General features: G+C 38.5%; 1 protein-coding gene and 1 long non-coding RNA gene across 2 annotated transcripts in view; both read right to left on the bottom strand.

Annotated features, from left to right (window-relative positions):
* Positions 1-1,537: 1,537 nt before the first annotated feature.
* On the bottom strand, positions 1,538-13,985 carry LOC123621534 (cTAGE family member 4-like). The gene is made up of 2 exons (XM_045527347.1): positions 13,966-13,985; positions 1,538-2,518 (listed from the first exon to the last, which is right to left on the bottom strand). The coding sequence occupies exon 2, from the start codon at positions 2,356-2,358 to the stop codon at positions 1,816-1,818; it is 543 nt and encodes a 180-aa protein (XP_045383303.1). The 5' UTR covers positions 2,359-2,518; positions 13,966-13,985; the 3' UTR covers positions 1,538-1,815.
* A 3,861-nt stretch (positions 13,986-17,846) lies between these two features.
* Positions 17,847-22,974, bottom strand: part of LOC123621535 — a 48,644-nt gene continuing 43,516 nt past the window's right edge. The window contains exon 4 of the long non-coding RNA XR_006729176.1: positions 17,847-17,972. This is a non-coding gene — a long non-coding RNA (uncharacterized LOC123621535). The remainder of the gene's footprint in view (positions 17,973-22,974) is intronic.

Raw genomic sequence — 22,974 nt, 5'->3', positions numbered from 1 at the left:
TTTTATTTATCTGTTATTGAGTTTAAACATATTCCCATTACTTTGTAAATAGTTGTATTTCATGTGCTTTTGGCTCCCCCAGTTAGAATGGCTTTTATTAAAAAGTCCCAAAACAGTAGATGCTGGTGCAGATACAGAGAAAAAGGAACACTTACACACTGTTGGTGGGACTGCAAATTACTACAATGGGTATCTATCCAAAGGAAAAGAAGTCATATTATCAAAAAGACACCTGCACTTGAATGTTTATTGCATCATAATTCTCAATCGCAAAGATGTGGAATCAGCTTAAGTGCCCATCACTTCATGAGTGGATTAACAAAATGTGGTATATGTATACCATGGAATATTACTCAGCCATAAAAAGAAATGAATTCACATCCTTTGCAGCAATATGGAACTGAAAACTATTATCCTAAGTGAAGTATCTCAGGAATGGAAAAACAAATACTGCGTGTACTCTCTAATAAGTTGGAACTGATTGATGGGCACACAGGGGCACAGAGGGAAGTCACTGGAAATCTAGAAGGGGGAAAAGGAGGGGAGGGAAGGGGTAAAAACCTACCTAATGTGTACAATGAACACTATTCTGGTGATGGGTGCACTAATAGCCCTCACTCAAGCATTATAAAAGCTATCCCTGTAACAAAAACATTTATACCCCCTTAATAGTTTGAAATAAACAATATAGAACTATATGTATGGAAAAAGAGAGGCCTCAGTGCAGTGAGCAGCATACATGCACACTCAATTCGAGACAGAACAGGACAACACACTCTGACAGTAAGAACTGGTGTATTATTTCTCATTGGCTCAGCATGTTTAATGTCATGTGGTTGTGTAGCCTTTATTGGCTAAGAACATACAAGAACACATACTATAACATGTATGTTTGTATCTGCATGTGTACATTTTTCAGGAAGAAATTTCAGAGACAACTGGCTTTATAACAAACCACTGCTGCACAAAGAAACATTAAACGGGACATGCCTAAATTTCTGTGTCCTTATTAATACTTAAATATATATAATTTTTGATATGTCTGTTGAAAATGTTAAAAGGCACTAAATCTAAATCATATCTGTGTATGTACATATGTTTGTTGATATATAGTCTTTACATGTTTAAACATGGACTATATATAACCTCTTAGTTTATCGCAAATATTTTGTGTGTGTGTGGTTTTTTTTTTTGAGATAACATTGAAGAAAAGCTATCAGGCTTTTACCCAATTTGGTTTGAAAAGTATAGGCAAATGAAATTTCCTGTTATACTCTACTTAATGCTTTAGGTGAAGTACATTTTATTTTGAATTTTTTTTATTTTCATTCCTCTGTTTAGAAAATATCTGCATATATAGTTTATAAATTGAGTCCATAAATAGATACTATATATATATATGTGAAGATAATATATATACACCAAGAAGCATAAATAATTCACTTACAAGATTAATATAAATATTTGCAAACAATTATCTTGAAAAATGAACTTTAATAAAGTTTTAATACTAATAAAAGATTAGTCTCTTAAACATAGCATTTTTTCCACTGCTCATGAGAGAAAATCCAAACTTTCTGTAAAGATTAAGAAACCCCCACATTTCTTGGTGTGTTTGAGGAAGTTCAATAGATTTGGAGGAATTGCCCAGGATAAAGGTGACTGCCATGTCCAGGCTGTGAAGGTGGAGGAACTGCAGCCCAGGCAGGGGCTCTCTGGATCCATTGTTTCAACCACCCTCAGATGGAGTGCGGGTGGGCGAATGCAGCCTGGCAGCTCTGAAGACCTGAGTGGAGGGGAGGGAGCATTTCTGCTTTAAGATCCAGGACCACTCCTGGGGAAGAGACCAGCGGGGCTTGGCTGCTGGCCTCCTGGCAGGTGTGGAAAAGTTCCTTGTGGCAGGGTGATTCTCATGTTCTCTTCTAGGGATTGCAGCATTTTTAATATCGTCTTCATTGCCTCTTCTTGTTTAGAGCGTTTGGATTTCTCCTTTTTTGTTTCTTGAACCAGATACGTCAATTCCTCCATCAGCACTAAGTTGAACCTCTTCACCTTTTTGTAATTGTCTATAAGGCTGGGTATATTTAAAGACTTATTCGCGAGCTGGGCATTCTCTAAAGATGCTTCAGTCTCTGCATACTCCTTTTTAGAAGCACTAAGCTTGTCAATGAGTTGGCATTTCTTCTTAATTTGTGCAGCCAGTGTTTCTCCGAGCTGCTTGTCACGCCTTACATAAAGGTGGCTTCTAATAGATTGAACAAGTCTAAATAAAACAATGAGACCCACCAATAAGCCGATGAGAGGTGGACAAACCAGTGTTTCCCACTGGAGACTATGGAAAGCCAGTTGTGGACTCATCACCACCTTGCGCAGCTTCCCAAAGTTCAGTCCAGAGTTCAGCTCCACAGAGGATCACAGCTTCTCCATGGCACTGCAGTCACCACAGGGCTCTGGCCAGTAACCATGGATCCCACAGCCACAACAAACCCTGGAGAACACCCCAACATTCCACCTGGAACTCAACCAAGATAGGTCAGTTATATGGTCAGTGGGGGTTGGGGGTGGGGATTAGTAAATAAAATGTACTTGTCTCTATTACTCTGTCAGTATTATTCTTTACCTATTTCTTATTGTGTTTGTACCAATATAAAATGAAAATACAGTGAAATTTGCCGATCTTAAGTATATGCCTTTTTTATACCTTAAATGTGATGCCTGGAAAAAGTCTAAAGCTTTATACTCCTCACTGTGTCCTCCCACCCTATTAATATATGGACCTTTTCCATTAACACAAAAATACCCTAGTAACTTTTCAATCAATGTCTGCTCACCCTAACCACATGCTCCCTCTGCTTCGGTTGCTATGAACATACATCTTTTTAGCTATAAAGAAAATAAAATACCTCGGAATATATTTAATCAAGGAGGTGAAAAATCTCTACAAAAAGAACTATGAATCATTGAGAAAGGAAATTGCAGGTGATGTAAACAAATGGAAAAACCTATCATGCTCATGGTTTGGCAGAATCAACACTGTTAAAATGTCCATACTACCCAAAATGATTTACAGATTCAATGCAACTCCCATCAAAATATCATTATTTTTTGCATATTTAGAAAAAATAATTCTGCACTACGTTTGGAACCATAAAAGAGCCCAAATAGCCAAGCAACCTTAACCAAAAGGAAAAAATCTGGAGGCCTCATATTACCAGACTTCCAACTATACTGCAAGGCTACAGTAATCAAAACAGCATAGTACTGGCCAAAAATAGAGACAAAGACCAAAGGAACAGAACAGAGAATCCAAATATAAAACCATCCACATACTGCCATCTGATCTTTGACAAAGCAGACAACAATATACACTGGGGAAAAGAATACTTATTCAATAAATGGTGCTGGGAAAATTGAATAGCCACATCTAGAAGATTGAAACAGGATCCATATCACTCATTACTCACAAAAATTAATTCAAGATGGATAATAGACTTAAACCTAAGACATGAAACCATAAGAATTCTAGAAGAAAATGTTGGAAAAACTCTTCTAGATATTGGCCTAGGGAAAGAATACCCCAGTGGCACTCATAGCAACTACAAAAATTAATAAATGGGACTTGAGTAAATTGAAAAGCTTCTGCACAACCAAGGAAACAATAACCAGAATCTTCAAAGAACTCAAACAAATCACCAAGAAAAAAAATCAGACAACCCCATTAAAAAGTGGGCAAAAGACATGAACAGAAGCTTTTCAAAAGAAGATAGACTAATGGCCAATAAACATGAAAAAATGCTCAACATCACTAATCGTCAGGGAAATGGAAATCAAAACCACAATGAGAGATCACCTAATCCCAGTGAGAAAGGCTTTTATCAAAAAGTCTCAAAACAATAGATGCTGGTGTGGATGAGGAGAGAAAGGAACACTTATACACTGTTGGTGGGACTGCAAACTAGAACAACCTCTATGGAAAATAGTACGGAGATTCCTCAAAGACCTAAAAGTAGACTTACCATTTAATCCAGCAATCCCACTACTGGGTATATACCCAAAGGAAAAAAAGTCATTTTATCAAAAAGACACCTGCATTCAAATGTTTATTACAGCACAATTCACAATTGCGAAGATGTGGAATCAACCCAAATGCCTATCAATTCATGAGTGCATCAATAAAATGTGGTATATGTATACCACGGAATACTGCTCAGTCATAAGAAGAAAATGATGAATTAATACCTTTTGTAACAATCTGGATGGAACTAGAGACCATTCTCCTAAGTGAAGTATCACAAGAATGGAAAAACAAACACCACATGTACTCACTATTAAATTGGAACTAACTGATCAGTACTCACATGCACAGATGGAAGTAAAACTCAACAAAAATCAAGCAGGAGGGAAAAGGGAGGAGGAGATGGGTGAAATCACACCTAATGGGTACAATGTACACTACCTGGGCAATAGGCACACTTTTAACTTTGACTCAAGCAGTACAAAAGCAATCCATGTGACCAAAATATTTGGACCCTGTAAATATTCTGAAATTAAAATAAAATTAGCATCCCACATATGTATCCAGGGGGATCTTCACAAAACTGGCACAAAAAGTTTTTAGTGAAGAACAATATTTGAAGAACTTATAAGTTTAAAAAAATGACTCTTACATAGAGACTAATCAAAAACTAATTCAAAAGTAATGTTCTTTTATGACAGATGTATAATTAGTATACTAAATAACTACCTATAGATCCATTAGACTTAATATATCGCAATTTTCCAATGATAGAACTCAGACATGAGAAAGATCATCTAATCCAACTGTGCCATTTTACAGTTGAGGAAACTGAGGCCCCAAGAGGAGATACGAGACAATGAGTTTAATAATCATGGTCAGAATCTCCCTTCTTTTAGGATAGGAACCACTCATATGTCCCAGCTCAGGGAGAAGAAAGGCAGACAGTCCATAAGAAAGTCTGTTAGATCTCCTTTTGAAAACAAAAAGGAGCAAGTAAATCAAGTCCTAGAGATGGAAAGAGATGGAAAGACCTCTTGGGAAAGATGTTCCTCAGACTACCTAAATCCGTGGGCAGGTTTGTCCTCTGCTTAGGTGACTCCTATGTTCATCATGTTGGAGAAGCACGAACTTAGAAAACATTTTAAAAATAAGTGATGGAATTCCCTGAAATATTTAGGAAGAACTTTTTTTGTTCATGAAAAATAAACCAAAATGTTCAAATTATGCAGCTAATTTTTATTTATTCATTCAACATGCGGCAAGCATTATACTCTGTTCTCTTGAAGCAGGGAGAGAAAGAGAGAGAGACGAGAGAGAGAGAGAGAGAGAGAGATGTGTGTGTGTATATGTGTAATTTTGCTCTTTCCAAAGTCTTGTAAATGTATCCAACACTTTTAAAACGTACGGGCAATGAAAAAGCCATGGAAGGAGAGAAAAGTAACTGCAAGATTGATTTGCCCCAAAAGCAATATAATATGATGCCTGCCAAGAAATAAAGCATGGTCTTGTGGGCTGTAAGAATCCCTGTGAATTAAATGTTTCAATATTATTTAAATTGAATCAATGAAATCATTAAAAATTTTATATAATAATGACAGAAAACAAATGATATTATGCTTGAAATGACTACAAATTGGGCTTTTCTTTCAACCTGAGAACATGTTTGACACACTGCTGGTTATCCTTAATAACCATTTTCCCCTTCACTGTCATACTAAGCAAGCTCTGAGATTTTTAGCTGGACACTGCCCACCCTCTCATATAGCGAGACACAGCCACATCACTAAATTCCAGCTCATGGCATGACAGAGGAAGGTATGTATGCAACTAACAGGTTGTGCCCTTAAGAGCAAAGGGATATGCCTGTTATTTCCCCTTTCGCTTCCCTTTTGTTTGAATGCAGGTGAGTGGGTGAGCTATCCTGTAACACAGAGACAAGGGCAACATCCTGTGAACAGCAGGTAACCAGCTGAAAGAAGCTTGAACCTCTAAAACCTTCATAAAGAAGAACCACTGCAGCACACTAGACTCCGGTAACAGCTGAATTACATTCTTAGCCATGCAATAATGTATTACTGTTATGCGTTATAACAGTAATCGAGGAGACATTAGCTTAATTTGGCCTAGAAGCTCCACAGCCACAGCACAGATAAAATTTCACAAACATTTATGTGTATTTATACCTTATCTTGATAGCCTACAGAGGAATAAATAATTTCTGATACTTGTGCAATAACTGGAATATTCCACTTTAAAAATGCCTGATTGATTAAACAGTCACAAGACTCAATTATAGGGTAAGGAAGAAAATATAAAATATGTTACTGTGAAATTCATCTGATCTCTGCTTTGTCAAAGAACATTTCTTGGGCTGGTATTACTACATTATTGTACAAGACAGAGTAGAACACACCTGGATTAATACAATATGCAAAGAGTGTATGGGTAAATCCAAGATTATCACTTTGCCCAAAACCAGGGGCACTTCTGGCATCCCAGGTTGTGAAAATGATCCCACTTACCATTGTGTATCCCACTGTCTTCACAGTTTTATACTCCTCCTCTGGTGGATTTTAACCAAAAGAATTTGGAAATATTTGTTAGTTAATAAACTAGTGATAGTGCTTTGATATTTGGCTCTTCTTTAGCCAAAAGAACTTGGTGGTCTCTTTCAGATTCATCTATTAATGCTATATCAAATTGCTTCATTTTTTACCCACAAAAAGAAACTCCTTTGCTGAAATGTCACTATGGTCTGACGATAACTAAAACAACTTTGGTTCATTCATTGGCTGAGACCAATATGACAGCTCCAATTCTCTAATTTTTTTGACAATTTTTAGGCAAAGAGATTATTTTAGTACATCCTTTTTACTGTTTGATTGAGGTAGTAACTAACAAGCCAGACAATAGGTTTTGAAATATAGTATAGTTAGTGATAATTATATTTCCAGTATTATTCAATTAAATGTATGAAAAATCATTATAAAAATACACAGAAGGTGCAAAGAATTTTTCAAAAACCCTATTAGAATTGGCATTAATTCAATTAGTGCTTTGCATAAAATCACTAAATGTAGAAGTAACAAAAGGAAAAGTTTATACTTTATTTTATGTCATTAGCATAAAAGATAAATGTGGTTCTTTATTCAATTCTCAATATCTACGACATTATGTCCTTTCAACAGATTAAAATTAATGAAGGATTAGTTAGATAACATCTTATAATAGCAATAATTAGTACTATTCAAAATGAAAACAAGCATCTTAAAATGTTTTGATCCATATCAGTAATTTTTCTAATTTAACATTGCATTAGATTTGATTCTATCTACTAAAAAGTCAAATGTGTTTTTACTGATAGAGTATTCCTCTGTTAAAATTCACTCAGAAAATGTCTTTTGAAGATGTAATATATGTCAGATATTTTTCTGGGCAGTAGGGATCTACACAGTAATAAATGAAACAGATAAGTACTTGTTCTACTGGAGTTTACATTCCAAATACACAACTAATATTTAGTAACGTGTTTACAATATAATTATCACTAACTGCACTATCACAATTGGTAACACATGCAATATTTGACTGTTGATTATAAATTTTAAAGTTCATTTAAATAATACTAGTCGTGTCTTATTATGCATACCACTCTGCTTTTATAAATGTATGCAGCTATATTTTAGATAAAAAGAACCTAAATATTTGATCAAACTCCAATGAACGAAAGTGAACTCTATCTTCCAGCCTCTGTGTGCAATTTACAGTGACCAGGAGTTCATCGATTTTTTTAGGGTTCAACGTGCCTTTTGAGTTGATTCTCACTGCTAGATCATTCTTCTCTATGTTGAGTCAGTCTTCTCAGTGACTTCAACCTAGTGACCCTGGTTCTCTTTCCTAGAGAGACACACAAAAGAAACCAAATTCTTCTTCTAAATAGTATTTCTTAATATTTTGGCACAATAAACATGCCCCTCATTGTTCAAGACTTTTAAAAAATCTACTTCTTAAAAGATAAAAGTTAGCCATTTGACTTTTACTTGAGCCTGATAATTATTTTTAATGGGGGAGAAGAAAATGAATAGCACCATCTGTTGTTGCAAAATGTCACTGCAGCCTCCTAAATATAGCATCTGTCCCACTTTCAGCTTACCAGTACTATCACCGATATTTACTGTGGAGAGATGTGTGCTCTATGAGTGGGTGCACTTCTTTGATCATAATTTAATTCTTATGAACCTGTCTAAGAACTAAGAATTATTGTCCCAATGTCTTGATGGGACATCAAATCTTGAGGAAACACTTACCGAGTCCTAAGCTAAGTTTACGATGTGCACCTGAGATTGCCTTGCTCATCCAATAATCACTTAATTAATGTTATTCTATACTTGTTGTACACTTTTGCTAAGAATAATAGAGTAAGGGAAATTGTACACTGTAAATTGGCAAATTTTAAGATATGTGAATTAAATTTCAATAAAACTGCTACTGAAACTACAACCATACAAGCCAGCACTACTGCTTCTACTGAATCCACAACCACAATTATATTTCAAAAAAACACAACGGGGAGTGAGAGGGAAGTGGAATGAAAGATATTTAGAAGAAAATCATCAACGAGAGCAAATAAAACACTGGTAAAACAATAAAAGAGAAAGTACAAGTGGTTTATCTTCAAATGCATCATGGAAGCCTACATGTTAACAAGACTGGGCAGCAAAACAGAGGTGGTGTTGAGGGCTGGAAATGGGACATCTGTAGGGGAAGTACATGAGAAATATAACCACTACATAACAGGAATGGTTATAGATTCAGTAGAAGCACTAGTGCTGGCTGCTGTGGTTGTACTGTCAGTGGAAGTGCCTGCAGTCATTGCGGTAGTTGGTTCAGGTGAAGTGGCTGCTGTGCTTGTGGATTCAGTAGAGGCAGTAGCGCTTGCTGTTGTGGTTGTGGATTCCGTAGAGGCAGCAGCACTGGCTGATGTGCTCGTGGATTCAGTTAGCAGTAGTAGTGCTGGCTGCTGTGGTTGTGGATTCAGTAGCAGTAGTAGTGCTGGCTGGTGTGGTTGAGGATTCAGTAGCAGTAGTAGTGCTGGCTGCTATGGTTGCAGTGTCAGTGGAAGTGCCTGCAGTCCTGGCAGTTGGTTCAGATGAAGTGGCTGTTGTGGTTGTGGCTTCAGTAGAGGCAGTAGTGCTGGCTGTTGTGGTTGCGGATTCAGTAGCAGTAGTAGTGCTGGCTGTTGTGGTTGTGGATTCAATAGCAGTAGTAGTGCTGGCTGGTGTGGTTGTGGATTCAGTAGCAGTAGTACTGCTGGCTGATGTGGTTGCAGTGTCAGTGGAAGTGCCTGCAGTCGTTGTGGTAGTTGGTTCAGGTGAAGTGGCTGTTGTGGTTGCTGATTCAGAAGAGGCAGTAGTGCTTGTTGGTGTGGTTGTGGATTCAGTAGAGGCAGTAGTGCTGGCTGTTGTGGTTGTGGATTCGGTAGCAGTAGTAGTGCTGGCTGGTGTGGTTGTGGATTCGGTAGCAATAGTAGTGCTGGCTGCTGTGGTTGTGGATTCAGTAGCAGTAGTAGTGCTGGCTGGTGTGGTTGTGGATTCAGTAGCAGTAGTAGTGCTGGCTGGTGTGGTTGTGGATTCAGTAGTAGTAGTAGTGCTGGCTGGTGTGGTTCTGGATTCACTAGCAGTAGTAGTGCTGGCTGCTGTGGTTGTAGTGTCAGCGGAAGTGCCTGCAGTCGTTCTGGTAGTTGGTTCAGGTGAAGTGGCTGTTGGGGTTGCCGATTCAGTAGCAGTCGTAGTGCTGGTTGGTGTGGTTGTGGATTCAGTAGAGACAGTAGTGCTGCTGGCTGTTGTGGTTGTGGATTCAGTAGCAGTAGTGGTGCTGGCTGGTGTGGTTGGGGATTCAGTAGCAGTAGTAGTGCTGGATGGTGTGGTTGTGGATTCAGTAGCAGTAGTAGTGCTGGCTGTTGTGGTTGTGGATTCAGTAGCAGTAGTAGTGCTGGTTGGTGTGGTTGTGGATTCAGTAGCAGTAGTAGTGCTGGCTGCTGTGGTTGTAGTGTCAGCGGAAGTGCCTGGAGTCGTTGTGGTAGTTGGTTCAGGTGAAGTGGCTGTTGTGGTTGCCGATTCAGTAGAGGCAGTAGTGCTGGCTGTTGTGGTTGTGGATTCAGTAGAGGCAGTAGTGCCGGCTGTTGTGGTTGTGGATTCGGTAGCAGTAGTAGTGCTGGCTGCTGTGGTTGTGGATTCAGTAGCAGTAGTAGTGCCGGCTGATGTGGTTGTGGATTCAGTGGCAGTAGTAGTGCTGGCTGATGTGGTTGTAGTGTCAGTGGAAGTGCCTGCAGTCGTTGTGGTAGTTGGTTCAGGTGAAGCGGCTGTTGTGGTTGCTGATTCAGTAGAGGCAGTAGTGCTTGTTGGTGTGGTTGTGGATTCAGTAGAGGCAGTAGTGCTGCTGGCTGTTGTGGTTGTGGATTCAGTAGCAGTAGTAGTGCTGGCTGGTGTGGTTGGGGATTCAGTAGCAGTAGTAGTGCTGGCTGCTGTGGTTGTAGATTCAGTAGAAGCAGTAGTACTGGCTGCTGTGGTTGTAGTGACAGCAGAAATTCCTGCAGTTGTTGTAGTTGGTTCAGGTGAAGTGGCTGTGGTGGTTGCCGATTCAGTAGAGGCAGTAGTGCTGGCTGTTGTGGTTGTGGATTCAGTAGAGGCAGTAGTGCTGGCTGTTGTGGTTGTGGATTCAGTAGCAGTAGTAGTGCTGGCTGCTGTGGTTGTGGATTCAGTAGCAGTAGTAGTGCCAGCTGATGTGGTTGTGGATTCAGTAGCAGTAGTAGTGCTGGCTGATGTGGTTGTAGTGTCAGTGGAAGTGCCTGCAGTCGTTGTGGTAGTTGGTTCAGGTGAAGTGGCTGTTGTGGTTGCTGATTCAGTAGAGGCAGTAGTGCTTGTTGGTGTGGTTGTGGATTCAGTAGAGGCAGTAGTGCTGGCTGTTGTGGTTGTGGATTCAGTAGCAGTAGTAGTGCTGGCTGGTGTGGTTGGGGATTCAGTAGCAGTAGTAGTGCTGGCTGCTGTGGTTGTGGATTCAGTAGCAGTAGTAGTGCTAGCTGCTGTGGTTGTAGATTCAGTAGAAGCAGTAGTACTGGCTGCTGTGGTTGTAGTGTCAGCAGAAATTCCTGCAGTTGTTGTAGTTGGTTCAGGTGAAGTGGCTGTTGTGGTTGCCGATTCAGTAGAGGCAGTAGTGCTGGCTGTTGTGGTTGTGGATTCAGTAGAGGCAGTAGTGCTGGCTGTTGTGGTTGTGGATTCAGTAGCAGTAGTAGTGCTGGCTGGTGTGGTTGTGGATTCAGTAGCAGTAGTAGTGCCGGCTGTTGTGGTTGTGGATTCAGTAGCAGTAGTAGTGCTGGCTGCTGTGGTTGTGGATTCAGCAGAACCAGTAGTACTGGCTGCTATGGTTGTAGTATCAGTGGAAGTGCCTGCAGTTGGTTCAGCTGAAGTGGCTGTTGTGGTTGTGGATTCAGTAGAGGCAGTAGTGCTGGCTGTTGTGGTTGTGGATTCCGTAGAGGCAGTAGTGCTGGCTCTTGTGGTTGTGGATTCAGTAGAGGCAGTAGTGCTGGCTGTTGTGGCTGTGGATTCAGTAGCAGTAGTAGTGCCGGCTGTTGTGGTTGTGGATTCAGTAGCAGTAGTAGTGCTGGCTGCTGTGGTTGTAGATTCAGCAGAACCAGTAGTACTGGATGCTATGGTTGTAGTATCAGTGGAAGTGCCTGCAGTTGGTTCAGCTGAAGTGGCTGTTGTGGTTGTGGATTCAGTAGAGGCAGTAGTCCTGGCTCTTGTGGTTGTGGATTCAGTAGAGGCAGTAGTGCTGGCTGTTGTGGTTGTGGATTCAGTAGCAGTAGTAGTGCCGGCTGTTGTGGTTGTGGATTCAGTAGCAGTAGTAGTGCTAGCTGCTGTGGTTGTAGATTCAGTAGAAGCAGTAGTACTGGCTGCTATGGGTGTAGTGTTAGTGGAAGTGCCTGCAGTCGTGGTAGTTGGTTCAGATGAAGTGGCTGTTGTGGTTGTGGCTTCAGTAGAGTCAGTAGTGCTGGCTGTTATAGTTGTGGATTCAGTAGCAGTAGTAGTGTCAGCTGGTGTGGTTGTGGATTCAGTAGAAGCACTAGTGCTGGCTGCTGTGGTTGTAGTATCAGTGGAAGTGCCTGCAGTCGTGGTAGTTGGTTCAGGTGAAGTGGCTGTTGTGCTTGTGGATTCAGTAGAAGCAGTAGTGCTGGCTGTTATGGTTGTGGATTCAGTAGGAGTAGTAGGGCTGGTTCCTGTGGTTGTAGTGTCAGTGGAAGTGCCTGCAGTGGTTGTGGTAGTTGATTCAGTTGATGTGGCTGTGGTGGTTGTTGATTCAGTAGAGGCAGTAGTGCTGGCTGTTGTGGTTGTGGATTCAGTTGCAGTAGTAGTGGTGACTGCTGTTGTTGTAACCTCATTGGATGTGTCTGTACTCATTGTTGTTGCTGCTTCAGTTGAAGTAGTAGGTGATGCTTTTGTAGTTTCAGTTGAGGCATTCATGGTGGTCAGTGTGCTGGTGGGTTCTGTTGAAGTCCAGGCAGCGGTTGTTATGATAATGGGCTGAGTTGAAGTGGATGTTGTGGTAGAGTCTAGCACAGGAGTGGTAACTGTAGGTTCAGAACTTGTTGATGAGGCTGTTCCAGTAGTAGATGAGGGTGTCCCATGGCTTTGGGGAAATTGGATTACAATAGAAGCATTACTATTTTTCCCACTATATACCAGGGACAATATGAGTACTCCGATTGCTGTTGTTATCACAGAGGCTAAGAGACAAACCAGGAAGATTTTACACAGAGACCAGTCATTGAAGAAATTTCGTGTCACCTGGAAAGGATTTAAATAAAATTATTAAAGATGAAACAAAAGCTTTCAAGGAAAATAAGTGCCATTGATCATCCTTTCTGTATTACATTTTTCTTGTAGTAGTTTAAGGCTCCTAGGCCTTACACTTAAGTCTTTAACCATTTTGAATTGATTTTTTTGTATGATGTGACATAGGGCCAATTTCATTCTTCTTCATGTGGATATTCAGTTTTCCCAGCACCATTTTTTGAAGAGACCATTCCTTCTCCATTGTGTGTTCTTAACATCTTTGTCTAAAACAAATTTATCATAAATGCATGGATTTATTTCCTGGCTTTCTACTCTCCTCAATCGGTCTGTAGTTCTTTTTGCTATGCCAGTACCATCCTGTTTTGAAGATTATTTCATTAAAAGAATGTATAAACATAAATACTATGTGAAGCAACAAATGCTGGGCTCAAATTTTAGTTTTCAGTAGGAAAAACCTTGTCCTTGTGTTTTCCTTAAATTTAGAAAGAAGAAATTTCCAGTGACCACTCATGCTTTCTTATTCATATGGCTATATCTTTCCAATTTAAAAAATAATAAATGTTTTCTTAGAAACTCTTTATATCCCCCAGGATACAGAATGGTTTCTAAGCCATAGTTGAATACAGTAAGGTCAGAGCCAGGCCAAAGAAAGGCCCACAGTTAGACTGTGAGGCCGACAGGGAAGCAGAGTCAGAGAGATCACCCCCAGATCAGGCCCAGGGGCCTTAACATATGACTTCACCTTCTACCTGAGCAAGGTTTACAGTCTCATTCACTGCCCGTGTATTTCCTATGTTGTCACCTATTCAGTACTTCTAATTTTTCTTTGTTTTCTTTGACCTTCATATATTTTCTCTAAACTCTGTATATGTTTTTGTCTTTCTGTCAGGATCACTAGCTTCTTAAATGAAGAGCCCATGAGTCTTCTACCTCTCCTATATACCCTCAGTGACTTTACATGTTCAAAGGATACTATAGATTCCCACAAGAAAAATGTTATGTAAAGTGATTGTTTTGTCTCCAAATATTGGATCATAAGTGTTTTCATATGGATTACATCTTAACCCAGCAAAATAGTGTTGCTCCAAGCATTACCTGATAATGTTGGAATTCTCCATTTGGAAACTGTGAGTGTTCCAGGGTTTCAGGGTTGGTGCAGACATCAGTTAAATTGGTAGCACTATCACCAGTTATATTAGTTGATGTAGAAAACTGACATGCTGAATTATGAGCTTCATTTCTTGGGCTCAGGAATGGCTATAGACAGAAAAGAATGAGAAAAATGTCAAATAGAAATTGTCTATGGAGGAGTCTGGCTCCAGGGAAAAAATTCTATGTGTGACCTTTCAGGCCCAGCCATAGGCCACTGCAAAGTCTCCACCTGGCACAGAAAGCTCAAGGAAGGAAGATGCCCTCCTTGCAGCCTTGGTGCAGCCATGCGTTGCAGCCTCTGGATGGATGTGCAGTCAGGAACTCAGCCTCCCCTCTCCCCAACCTTGCCCTAGGCCCATCATGCTCTTAAGCATATCTGCACTCCTAGCCTAGGGGGGTTACTCAGCCGAGATACTGTTCAGGAACCTATGTGAGACTTCCTTATCAGGGGCCTTGAAGACAATTTTCTTCACTCTGACTTGGTACTCAGCTTTTTTCCACTTCTAGCCCTTCCTCCTCCTTTTCCCTCCAGCCTTCCAGGTCCATAAAATGATAGAAGATTTTTGTTCGGGGCTCCCTTGGCAATGAGATGATCCTGGTCTGCACTGATCCACTTAACCCTTGCCCCGTGTTGTTACATGGAGGAAAAAATGGAGCATTGTGGTGGCTGACATCCTTTCCTGTTTCACTTCTTGCTTATGCTATTGCAGTAAGTGAAAAAGGCCTTAATCATTACTTTCAATTTGGCTCAAAGTCCTAACTGACCCCCTGTAAATGTAGCAGCTCTCAACACATATTCTCTGACACAGTCACTGTGTTCCTGCATGTATAGTCAAGAGCTATGAAAGCATTTGTCCACCATAAGCCATGGGTAAAGAAGTTCATGGCAGTTTTTATTCATAACAACCCAAAATGGAAAACAACTCAAATGTCGTATCAACAGGAAAATGGATAAATAAATTGTGATATATTTATGCAAAAATGGAATATTTTATAGAAAACAAAAGAAGGAACAAGTGACACAGATATAATGATGAGCAACAAAAGCCACACAAAATAGTACTACACTTCCATTTATGTGACATTCAAGAAAATGCAAAACTTAAATTGTGGCGATAGAAGTGAGAAGCGCGGTTACCTCTGAAAGATGGGGCACCACTGAGACCCGGCACAGGGGAGCTTCTTGGGTGTTGGAAATGTTCTGTATCTAGATCCAGTGGTGGCTGCACAGGCATGTGTGTGATGTATACATGTATGTATATGTCTGTAAAATCACCAAGGTGCACGCTTAGCATGGGTTTACTTTATGTATGTTTTACATAAAGTGTATTGTATCCTTTTTTTTCTTTTTCAGAGTATTACTGGGGTACGAACACTTTGGTTACATAAATCGCCTTTGCACTGCGGGATAAGCATGCCCATCCCCCAGGCAGGGCGCAGCCATCAGGGGCGCACAAAGGCAAGTCGCAGTGGTATTGAGGAAGTATAAACAGAAGATTTCAACTATTTCTGCAATGGCTTATTTCTGAAGTTGTTTGGCACATGAGTATTCTTTAAATCTTTTAAACACATTCAAAATTTTTTAAAGTAAATAAATAAATAAGGTGGGTTCAAATAAGAAAGGGTAGGTTTTTCTTGAAGTGAGGTTAAAAAAAAATAATTGCAGACACACTTTCAAGAAAAGGAGAGTAATCTGTGTTAGATAGTTGTGGAAGTATAAATTGTTACATGTAAATTTGTTACAGCTGAAAAATAGCATAGAGTGATATATACTTTTTCCTCATAGGACAGCAGGAATATTATTTAAATGTATACTCTTAACCATATTGATTAAATGACAAATCCTAAATGGATTTTTAAAAGACTATTGACATTGCCAGATCAATTAACCTCTAAATTTTATTAAAACTATCAAACTAAATATGTATACAGGGACTGGTCAGTGAGAGACTATACATAAGAAAAAAAAAGAGAGTGTAATTGTGATTAAATAGAGCCAAGAAGGAATACACTTGGGTGTAAAGAATTAGTCAGGGTCTATTTTTCTAAAAGTACAATAGCATGCCAAAGAAATAAAGAAAATAGCTGTGCAGTGATACCAAATAGGAGCAGATCTGATCTATATAGGTACTTTAAGAAAATCCCATCTGTTTTTCAATAGATAACTTTGAGAAAAATAAAGATTTATCTTTTATAAAAGTTTCACTGATTCTTCAGTTATTCAGTATGCTACGGGTGATGAACTTGGACTTTTTTTAGAACTTTTATAATTAAATAAGAACTCACTTGCTAGATCAGCTTGCCAGAATTTCTTGAAAATTCTTTAAAGAAAGGAAGATGACAGGTGCCTATACCAAGAATGGAGAACCCATGGAGAATGGAAAACCCTAGAGCTTTGGGGGTAATACAATTCTTGCTGTCTTAGTTCCTTCTGTCTCTTAGTAAGAGTGAGGTCACTAAAGTTAAAAATTTGATCATGTAGGAAGCTGTGAGTTATATTAATTAGCTCTTGGTGGGAGCCAATAATCTTCTTGTGTATCTGATACACAAGAGTTAGCTATGCTCATGTGGAGTAAAATTTTAAACTCTCTGTTCATAGATTTAAAAAGATTAGTTTACTATTTTTTTGTTTCCTAAGAGGGAAAAACAAACTCCTAAATTTTATTTTTATGTGGCCTTCAATTGCTATTTAATTCATTAGTAAAGATGGCTCTAAATGAAAAAAAAAAATTTCCATCACGACATCCAAATATCCATATGTAAAGTAAAATGTTCAGTGTTAAGATATGTACCCTTTATCTGAAAACTCAACTGTTGAATAGGAAAACACTCCAGATGACTAACTGATTCCTTACCATTACCAAAGGGACCTTTTTATTTGAGTTTCTTAACACTGTGAAGACACAGTGACAGATTTGCAGGGCTGGAAGGACGATGAAGGCTGTCTTCAGGGGAGAGGGTGCTCATTTAGAATCAAAAGAACAATTTCTCTGCCTTATAACTTCCTTGTTAGTGCATGGAGACAAAAATATTTTTCCTCACAAAATGTGACTATCCACTCAAATGTATACTGATTTCCTTCAGCTCAGGTCCATTTCTGTTTCCACTATCAAGGGCTCTAGACAGACATGAACAGTTACATAAAATGCAATCATAAAACATGCAATACTAAATTATTTCTTCTAAAAATATAAACAATAGTCAAACACTATTATATATAATTGAGCTCTAATATTTTACTTCAATGTAATATTTTACCAAAAAAAAAAAGAAATTCTCAAGTAGTTAGAGACAAACCTAAAGGGATTTGCTAGATAATTTGCTTCATAAGCCTAGATTTCACTCACAAAATTCACTTCTGACTTTCAAAGATCTATAAAAATCTTTGGGTTCTAATAAGTCTAGATATGTTGACTAAAAATGTTGACAGTTAACACAAAAATCTGCACTTTAAAACTATAATTTGTTAATGCAATCAAAACCAGACTTGTTGGCTTATGCCTAAATTATAATAACTATAGAGTATTATTTGGACATATTATTCAATTGACACCTAAATAATTGCTAATGTCTTAGATCAGTAAATATTAAAATTAAATTTCTCAACTATTCATGTATTAATGCAGAAAAAAACAAGTTTTCTACTAATAAGTTGTAAAAGAATAGCTAAAAATGACCTGCCATCTAAAACTTTAATAAGAAATTCCACTTTGGGAAGAACTGTGTTATATAATAAAAAAAATATTAAAGTTTCATTAATATTGGAAACAAGACTCTGGGCTATCAGAACATACCACAGTGGTGCCAGCAATACTCACTGGTCGGTTTCCAGAAGGTTCAATATTCACTACGTATTTCCCATGTTTTCTGTCCATTCTCGAACTGCCAATATCACAAGCTTAACTCCAGAAACATTTTTCAGCTTGTTCATTGTCCTTTATACCTGCAACCTTGAGAAATAATTGAGTTGATTAATATTAAATCTACTAATGAGACACAGGTGCCAGTGTGGATTAGACCAAACAATAAATAGTTATTCTTTATGTGGGATCCACCTTGAAGGAAGAAGTGGGGTGTTAAGCAGTTATGTAAAGAAACAAGAAAATCAATTCCACCTCTATGACTACACTCCCAATACTACTGCACCAGGCAGGCTGCCTAGTATTAATAGAAAGATGCTGCAATCATATACAATTCCTCCTTTTCTCCCCAATCACATCACCTCAAAGGACTCTTTCTTCTGACTTCTGGAATGGCCCAAGACAAAATTATGAAATCAGTGAATGTTAATGTTTCTGTTGCTTCTTTTCTAACCCCATGTGACCATCTTCTCCTCTTATTGGCAATAACTTTTAGGAACTCACAACCCACTGCTCAACAAGTTTTGACCTTCTTGGGTTCCTTCCCAGGCTCTAAAACTTTTCCAGTCTATTTCCACTTTCTGCTTCTTGAAAAAATTAATCTGGCTTGGCTTAGACTTTCTCAAGCCCCAATATATTAATAACAGAGATAGTTAATCTGATGGACAAATCTCTGAGTGCATTCACCAGGGTCCCTTTCTCTTCCCTTTCTGTGGGCTCTATTTGGCGTGGCTACCCAGAAGATTACTTCTGATTGTGCTCATGATTTAATAACAGGACACTTTGGCAGGCAGGGCTCTGACAACTTCTGCAAATTATACTCAAAAACAAAGGCCATTTTTCTTATCTGTAAAATATCTTTGGCAGGATCTAAAAGACAACTTGCAGGAGTTAAGAAAAAAATTTTAACCTCTGAAATGAGAAACTATCAACCAGCTCTCAATACATGTATCCAGGGAAACCCCAAATAAAATTGGTACAAGTTTGTGAAGCATGGTGCTTAAATAACCTAAAAGTCTAAAAATATCTCTTAAGTAGTAATTAATCCACAGATAATTTCTTTCAAATGAAGTAACAAGGTAGTTGTGCTCTTTTGAGGAAACTATCTCTTCATGAGACATCAGGCTTCAAAGGTAAGAATCACCTGAAAATAGAGGTGCACCAGGTCTGAGACATCTTGTAGCTCAGCCATGTCATTTTAAGGTTAAGGAAATTTGTGCCCAGAGACAGGAAGTGATAAAAACCAGTTGTATGGGGGAACCTGGCTTTCTTTCAGTCTAATGTCTTCTCCACAGCTAGCTTATTAGTAATGACATTGTAGAAAGATGGACTGCCTAGTAGGATGTCAAGGAAATGTACTATCAAAAATAAAGTAAGACAAAGATTTCAAAGACTTGGAGTTGGAAAGGACCCTAGATGGAATGCATGTTATACATTGGGCATAGCCTGAGACCGAACCAGACTCTCAGGGGCAGAATCTGGGAGTCTGACTTTTTGTCCAAATGCCAAGTGATCCTCATTCAAATATTGGGAATATTTTACTAAGCAATGATTCCAAGGATGTTCATGGAGCATCTTAGTATCTTTGTGAAGAAGAGTAATGTGTGAAGAAATCTACATTTTCTTAAATTAAAAATTGGTTAGGTTTTCAATTGCTTATTCATTCAACAAGCACTTATGGAGTTTCTACTCTTCCCAGGCATTGCACAAGGTGCTGAGTGTTCAATATGAATAAGAGCCAAGATTCCTGCCTTCCTGGAGTTGAATAAAACATATATTGGTTATGTATTAATAATTTTTTTTGTATTTTTCTAAAGTTCTTTTATAAATACATTCTTTACCAAAAAGTTTCTACTGGAATCCACTGAAGCAAAGTAAAATAGCCCCAGGGCCTACAGAACAAAAAAGGTAAGAAAAAGCTGGGGAAAGAATTTGTCCCAAGAGTAAGAAACAATGGTTTCTGGGACTGTATAAATAGTGATCATATTAATATAATAATTTATCATCCATACAGAAATAGTTTTGAAAGCAAAGGGAAGCGGTATTAATAATTTCACACAGACAACAGTATCTCATGCAAACCAGGACATGTGGTCACTGAGCTATACAGAACCCATGTGAGTTGGAAGATTTACTAGTATTAAACATGACCATGGATGTCTCTAAATTTAAAAATCAATTTAATATCTCTAGTGAACACAAATTTTAGTTGAAATTTTAAAAAATCTAATATAGCATTGTGGTACTGAGATACAATTATTTAAATTTTGCTCTGGAGTTTCATAACCATCAAGTAAGTGGAATTCTACCAATGTATATCATTATTTCAGAAATATATGGTGTATATACATTATGCTGTCATCAACAAAATAATATCAAGTCCCTCCTTCACTATCATTAATTGATTGTTGCAAGAGTCAAAGAATGAACAAGTAAATTACTGTGTACTTAAATTTTCAGTGTAAAATCTAAACTTTTGCTATTTTTTTCCGAGAACACTTTTTGTTCACTTATTACATCACGACCAACAGCTAGAGTGGAGTGCACCTGGATTATTACAATGTGCAAAGAGAATACAGATATCTTTCATTGGTATGCTGAATATCTCCTAGAAAAGCTTTTTATATCTGTAGAATTCTAAGCCAAAAGAATTTGGAAATCTATTTTAATTGAGAATGGTTGACAGTGCTTTAACAATGGGTTACCTTTTTAGCTAAAAGAACGCTGAGTCTGTTAATGTAAGTCATCTATCATTATAAACTGAACCACATCATAGTCTTAAAGATTACAACAAAATTGATTTATTGATCACGTTACCCACTTCAAATTTTTCTGTGGCTGAAATTTCACTATGATCTGATCATAATCAAAACACCTTTGTATCTCTGCTTTGGCCTTTTATTAATAACATGATGAGAACCAATGTGACAGCGCCAGCTCTCTCATCATTAGCAATTTTTTTAGGCTAGGGACATTACTGTAGTTCATCACATTGTGCTGAGTGATTAATTGGTAACCAAATAGATAGATACCAGATTTCAAAGGCTTCAGTACAGTGTTTAGATTTGCATTTAACATTAATTTAAACATAAAAAGATAATTGCTTAAAATGCGTGGAAGTTTTTAAGTGTCAAGTAAAAATCAAACCAATGCAATGACTATGTGAAAAAATGATCAGATGGGAGAGTGAAAAAACTAAAACTATCTACAAATTTGTTCAAGAAACCACCTCTCTCTTGCACCCCTTCAATAACAACAAAAAAGATGATTTAAAAAATAAATTAGGGAGTTGTTTTTTCTCAACATAAGGAGAGAGCTCTAGAACAGCAGTTCAGGTGGGGGTAAAAGGTAGGAAAACAAAAATTTCACCTCTTGCTGAAGAATTTGACCAAGGCACACTAAATGGGTGCTACTCTACATCTGGGTAGCCTCTGACTCAGACACATCTCATCATTAAAATGTATCTGAGTCATTTTTTATTGACATATGCCTTCTTCCAGTGCATACCACACTGGTCATATCTAATCCTCCTAATATCTTCCTGAATTATGTATCATTACACATTTTCCTGATGAAATACCAAAGCATTTAGTGATATTTTATGAGTCTCAAGATGAGTTTGTGGCTCCCAGACTCATTCACCCAAGAAGTGATGATTAAATTCCTCCTATATTCACTGTGTCACATTAGAGGCTGAGAAAAAATTGGGAGTTGGAGGAGAGGGAAAGATATTTAGAAACTGAATATTTTATGGAAGGCAAAAAAAAAAATCAGAAAGCATCTAGAATCTCCAGTGATGTGCCTCAGAATATATTAAGACAGCATGGTTGTTTACTGGCAGCAAGAAAGAGGTGGTGCCAATGCCTGGAAGACTTGCCCACTAGGAAGAGGTTTCTGGGACGCAGACCCAAATTACATCACAGGTTTAGAATTATCAGGGAGAAAACAAAACTTATTATTTATTCTTTTTGAAGACTCTGAATCTCTGCCAGAGTTCAAGCAAATGATCAGCACAAGAGAAGCCAAACAAAAATATCAAGGCTTCCTAACAGGTGCAATTCAATTAGAGAATAGTCAGGGGTTCAGGCATTCACTGGCTTCCATGCCGTGGTCTGCCTGTGGGTATCAGGGCTCCAGCATCTGAACAGATGAGACCCCAGTCCATCGCTCTGGGGACTGAAAAAGAACAAGACAAAGCTTCCATCCTGATGCATCGTGCATCCCATCATGACACGCCCCACTCAGCACAGGCAATATGGTGGATCCTCAATAAGTATTTATTGAATAAACACGTAAAATAATTCTACATGCCTGCAATACATTTTACAGGTAAACAAAAATCGAAGTTCAAAGAGGTTTAGTAACTTACCTCAGGTACACAACTAAGTTGTAGATTTGGAAGTCGAACATGAGTCAATCTCATCTGAGACCCAGTTCTTTCCTCTAGGCCTGTGACCGGGTCATTCATGGTCCACTTCTTAGCAGAACCTCTGGGGTCTCTTACTGACAGTTATTCCCTCAGTGAATAACTCTGTCCTAGTTGCATGCCTTTAACGCAACTAGAAGTTCTGCAGCTCACATTTAACATTTTCAGAATTGAAACAACCACTGACCAGAGCATCCAAACCTGCTCCTCAAATTGATCAAGGCAAAACCTCAATGCTCATTTACAACATAAAAAAGGATTTAGAAGGAAGACAGCAAAGAATCTTACCCTTCTTTAATTTTGACCTTTAAGTGAAGAGACGAATATCATGGGTTCTTCATAATTTACATTTTTAAACTAAGAGTATTGGATAAGAGTTGATTAATCAGACGGCGATCGGGCAATGTCTCTGGCCAGCTTTGCCATGACCTTTCATCACTGTGCACCTGTGCACACACTCACTCATTCAGGCATGCACTCGACAAGTGTTTGCTGAACCTTTTGCTGTGCCAGGCCTGCGTAAAGCACTTCGTAAGCATTTTCTCATTTAATCCTCACACCTGCATTCTCAAGCAGGTAATACTAGTGTTCCCGTTTCATATAAAGAAACTGAGCTTCTGAGGTGTCAGAACTTGCCCGAGGTCACACAGCCAGTGAGTAACTGAG

The sequence above is a fragment of the Lemur catta genome, chromosome 16 (genome assembly GCF_020740605.2).
Source record: "Lemur catta isolate mLemCat1 chromosome 16, mLemCat1.pri, whole genome shotgun sequence".
Taxonomy (NCBI): domain Eukaryota; kingdom Metazoa; phylum Chordata; class Mammalia; order Primates; family Lemuridae; genus Lemur; species Lemur catta.
Note: the sequence above shows the minus strand (reverse complement) of the source record. Positions and strands in the feature narration are given on the sequence as shown.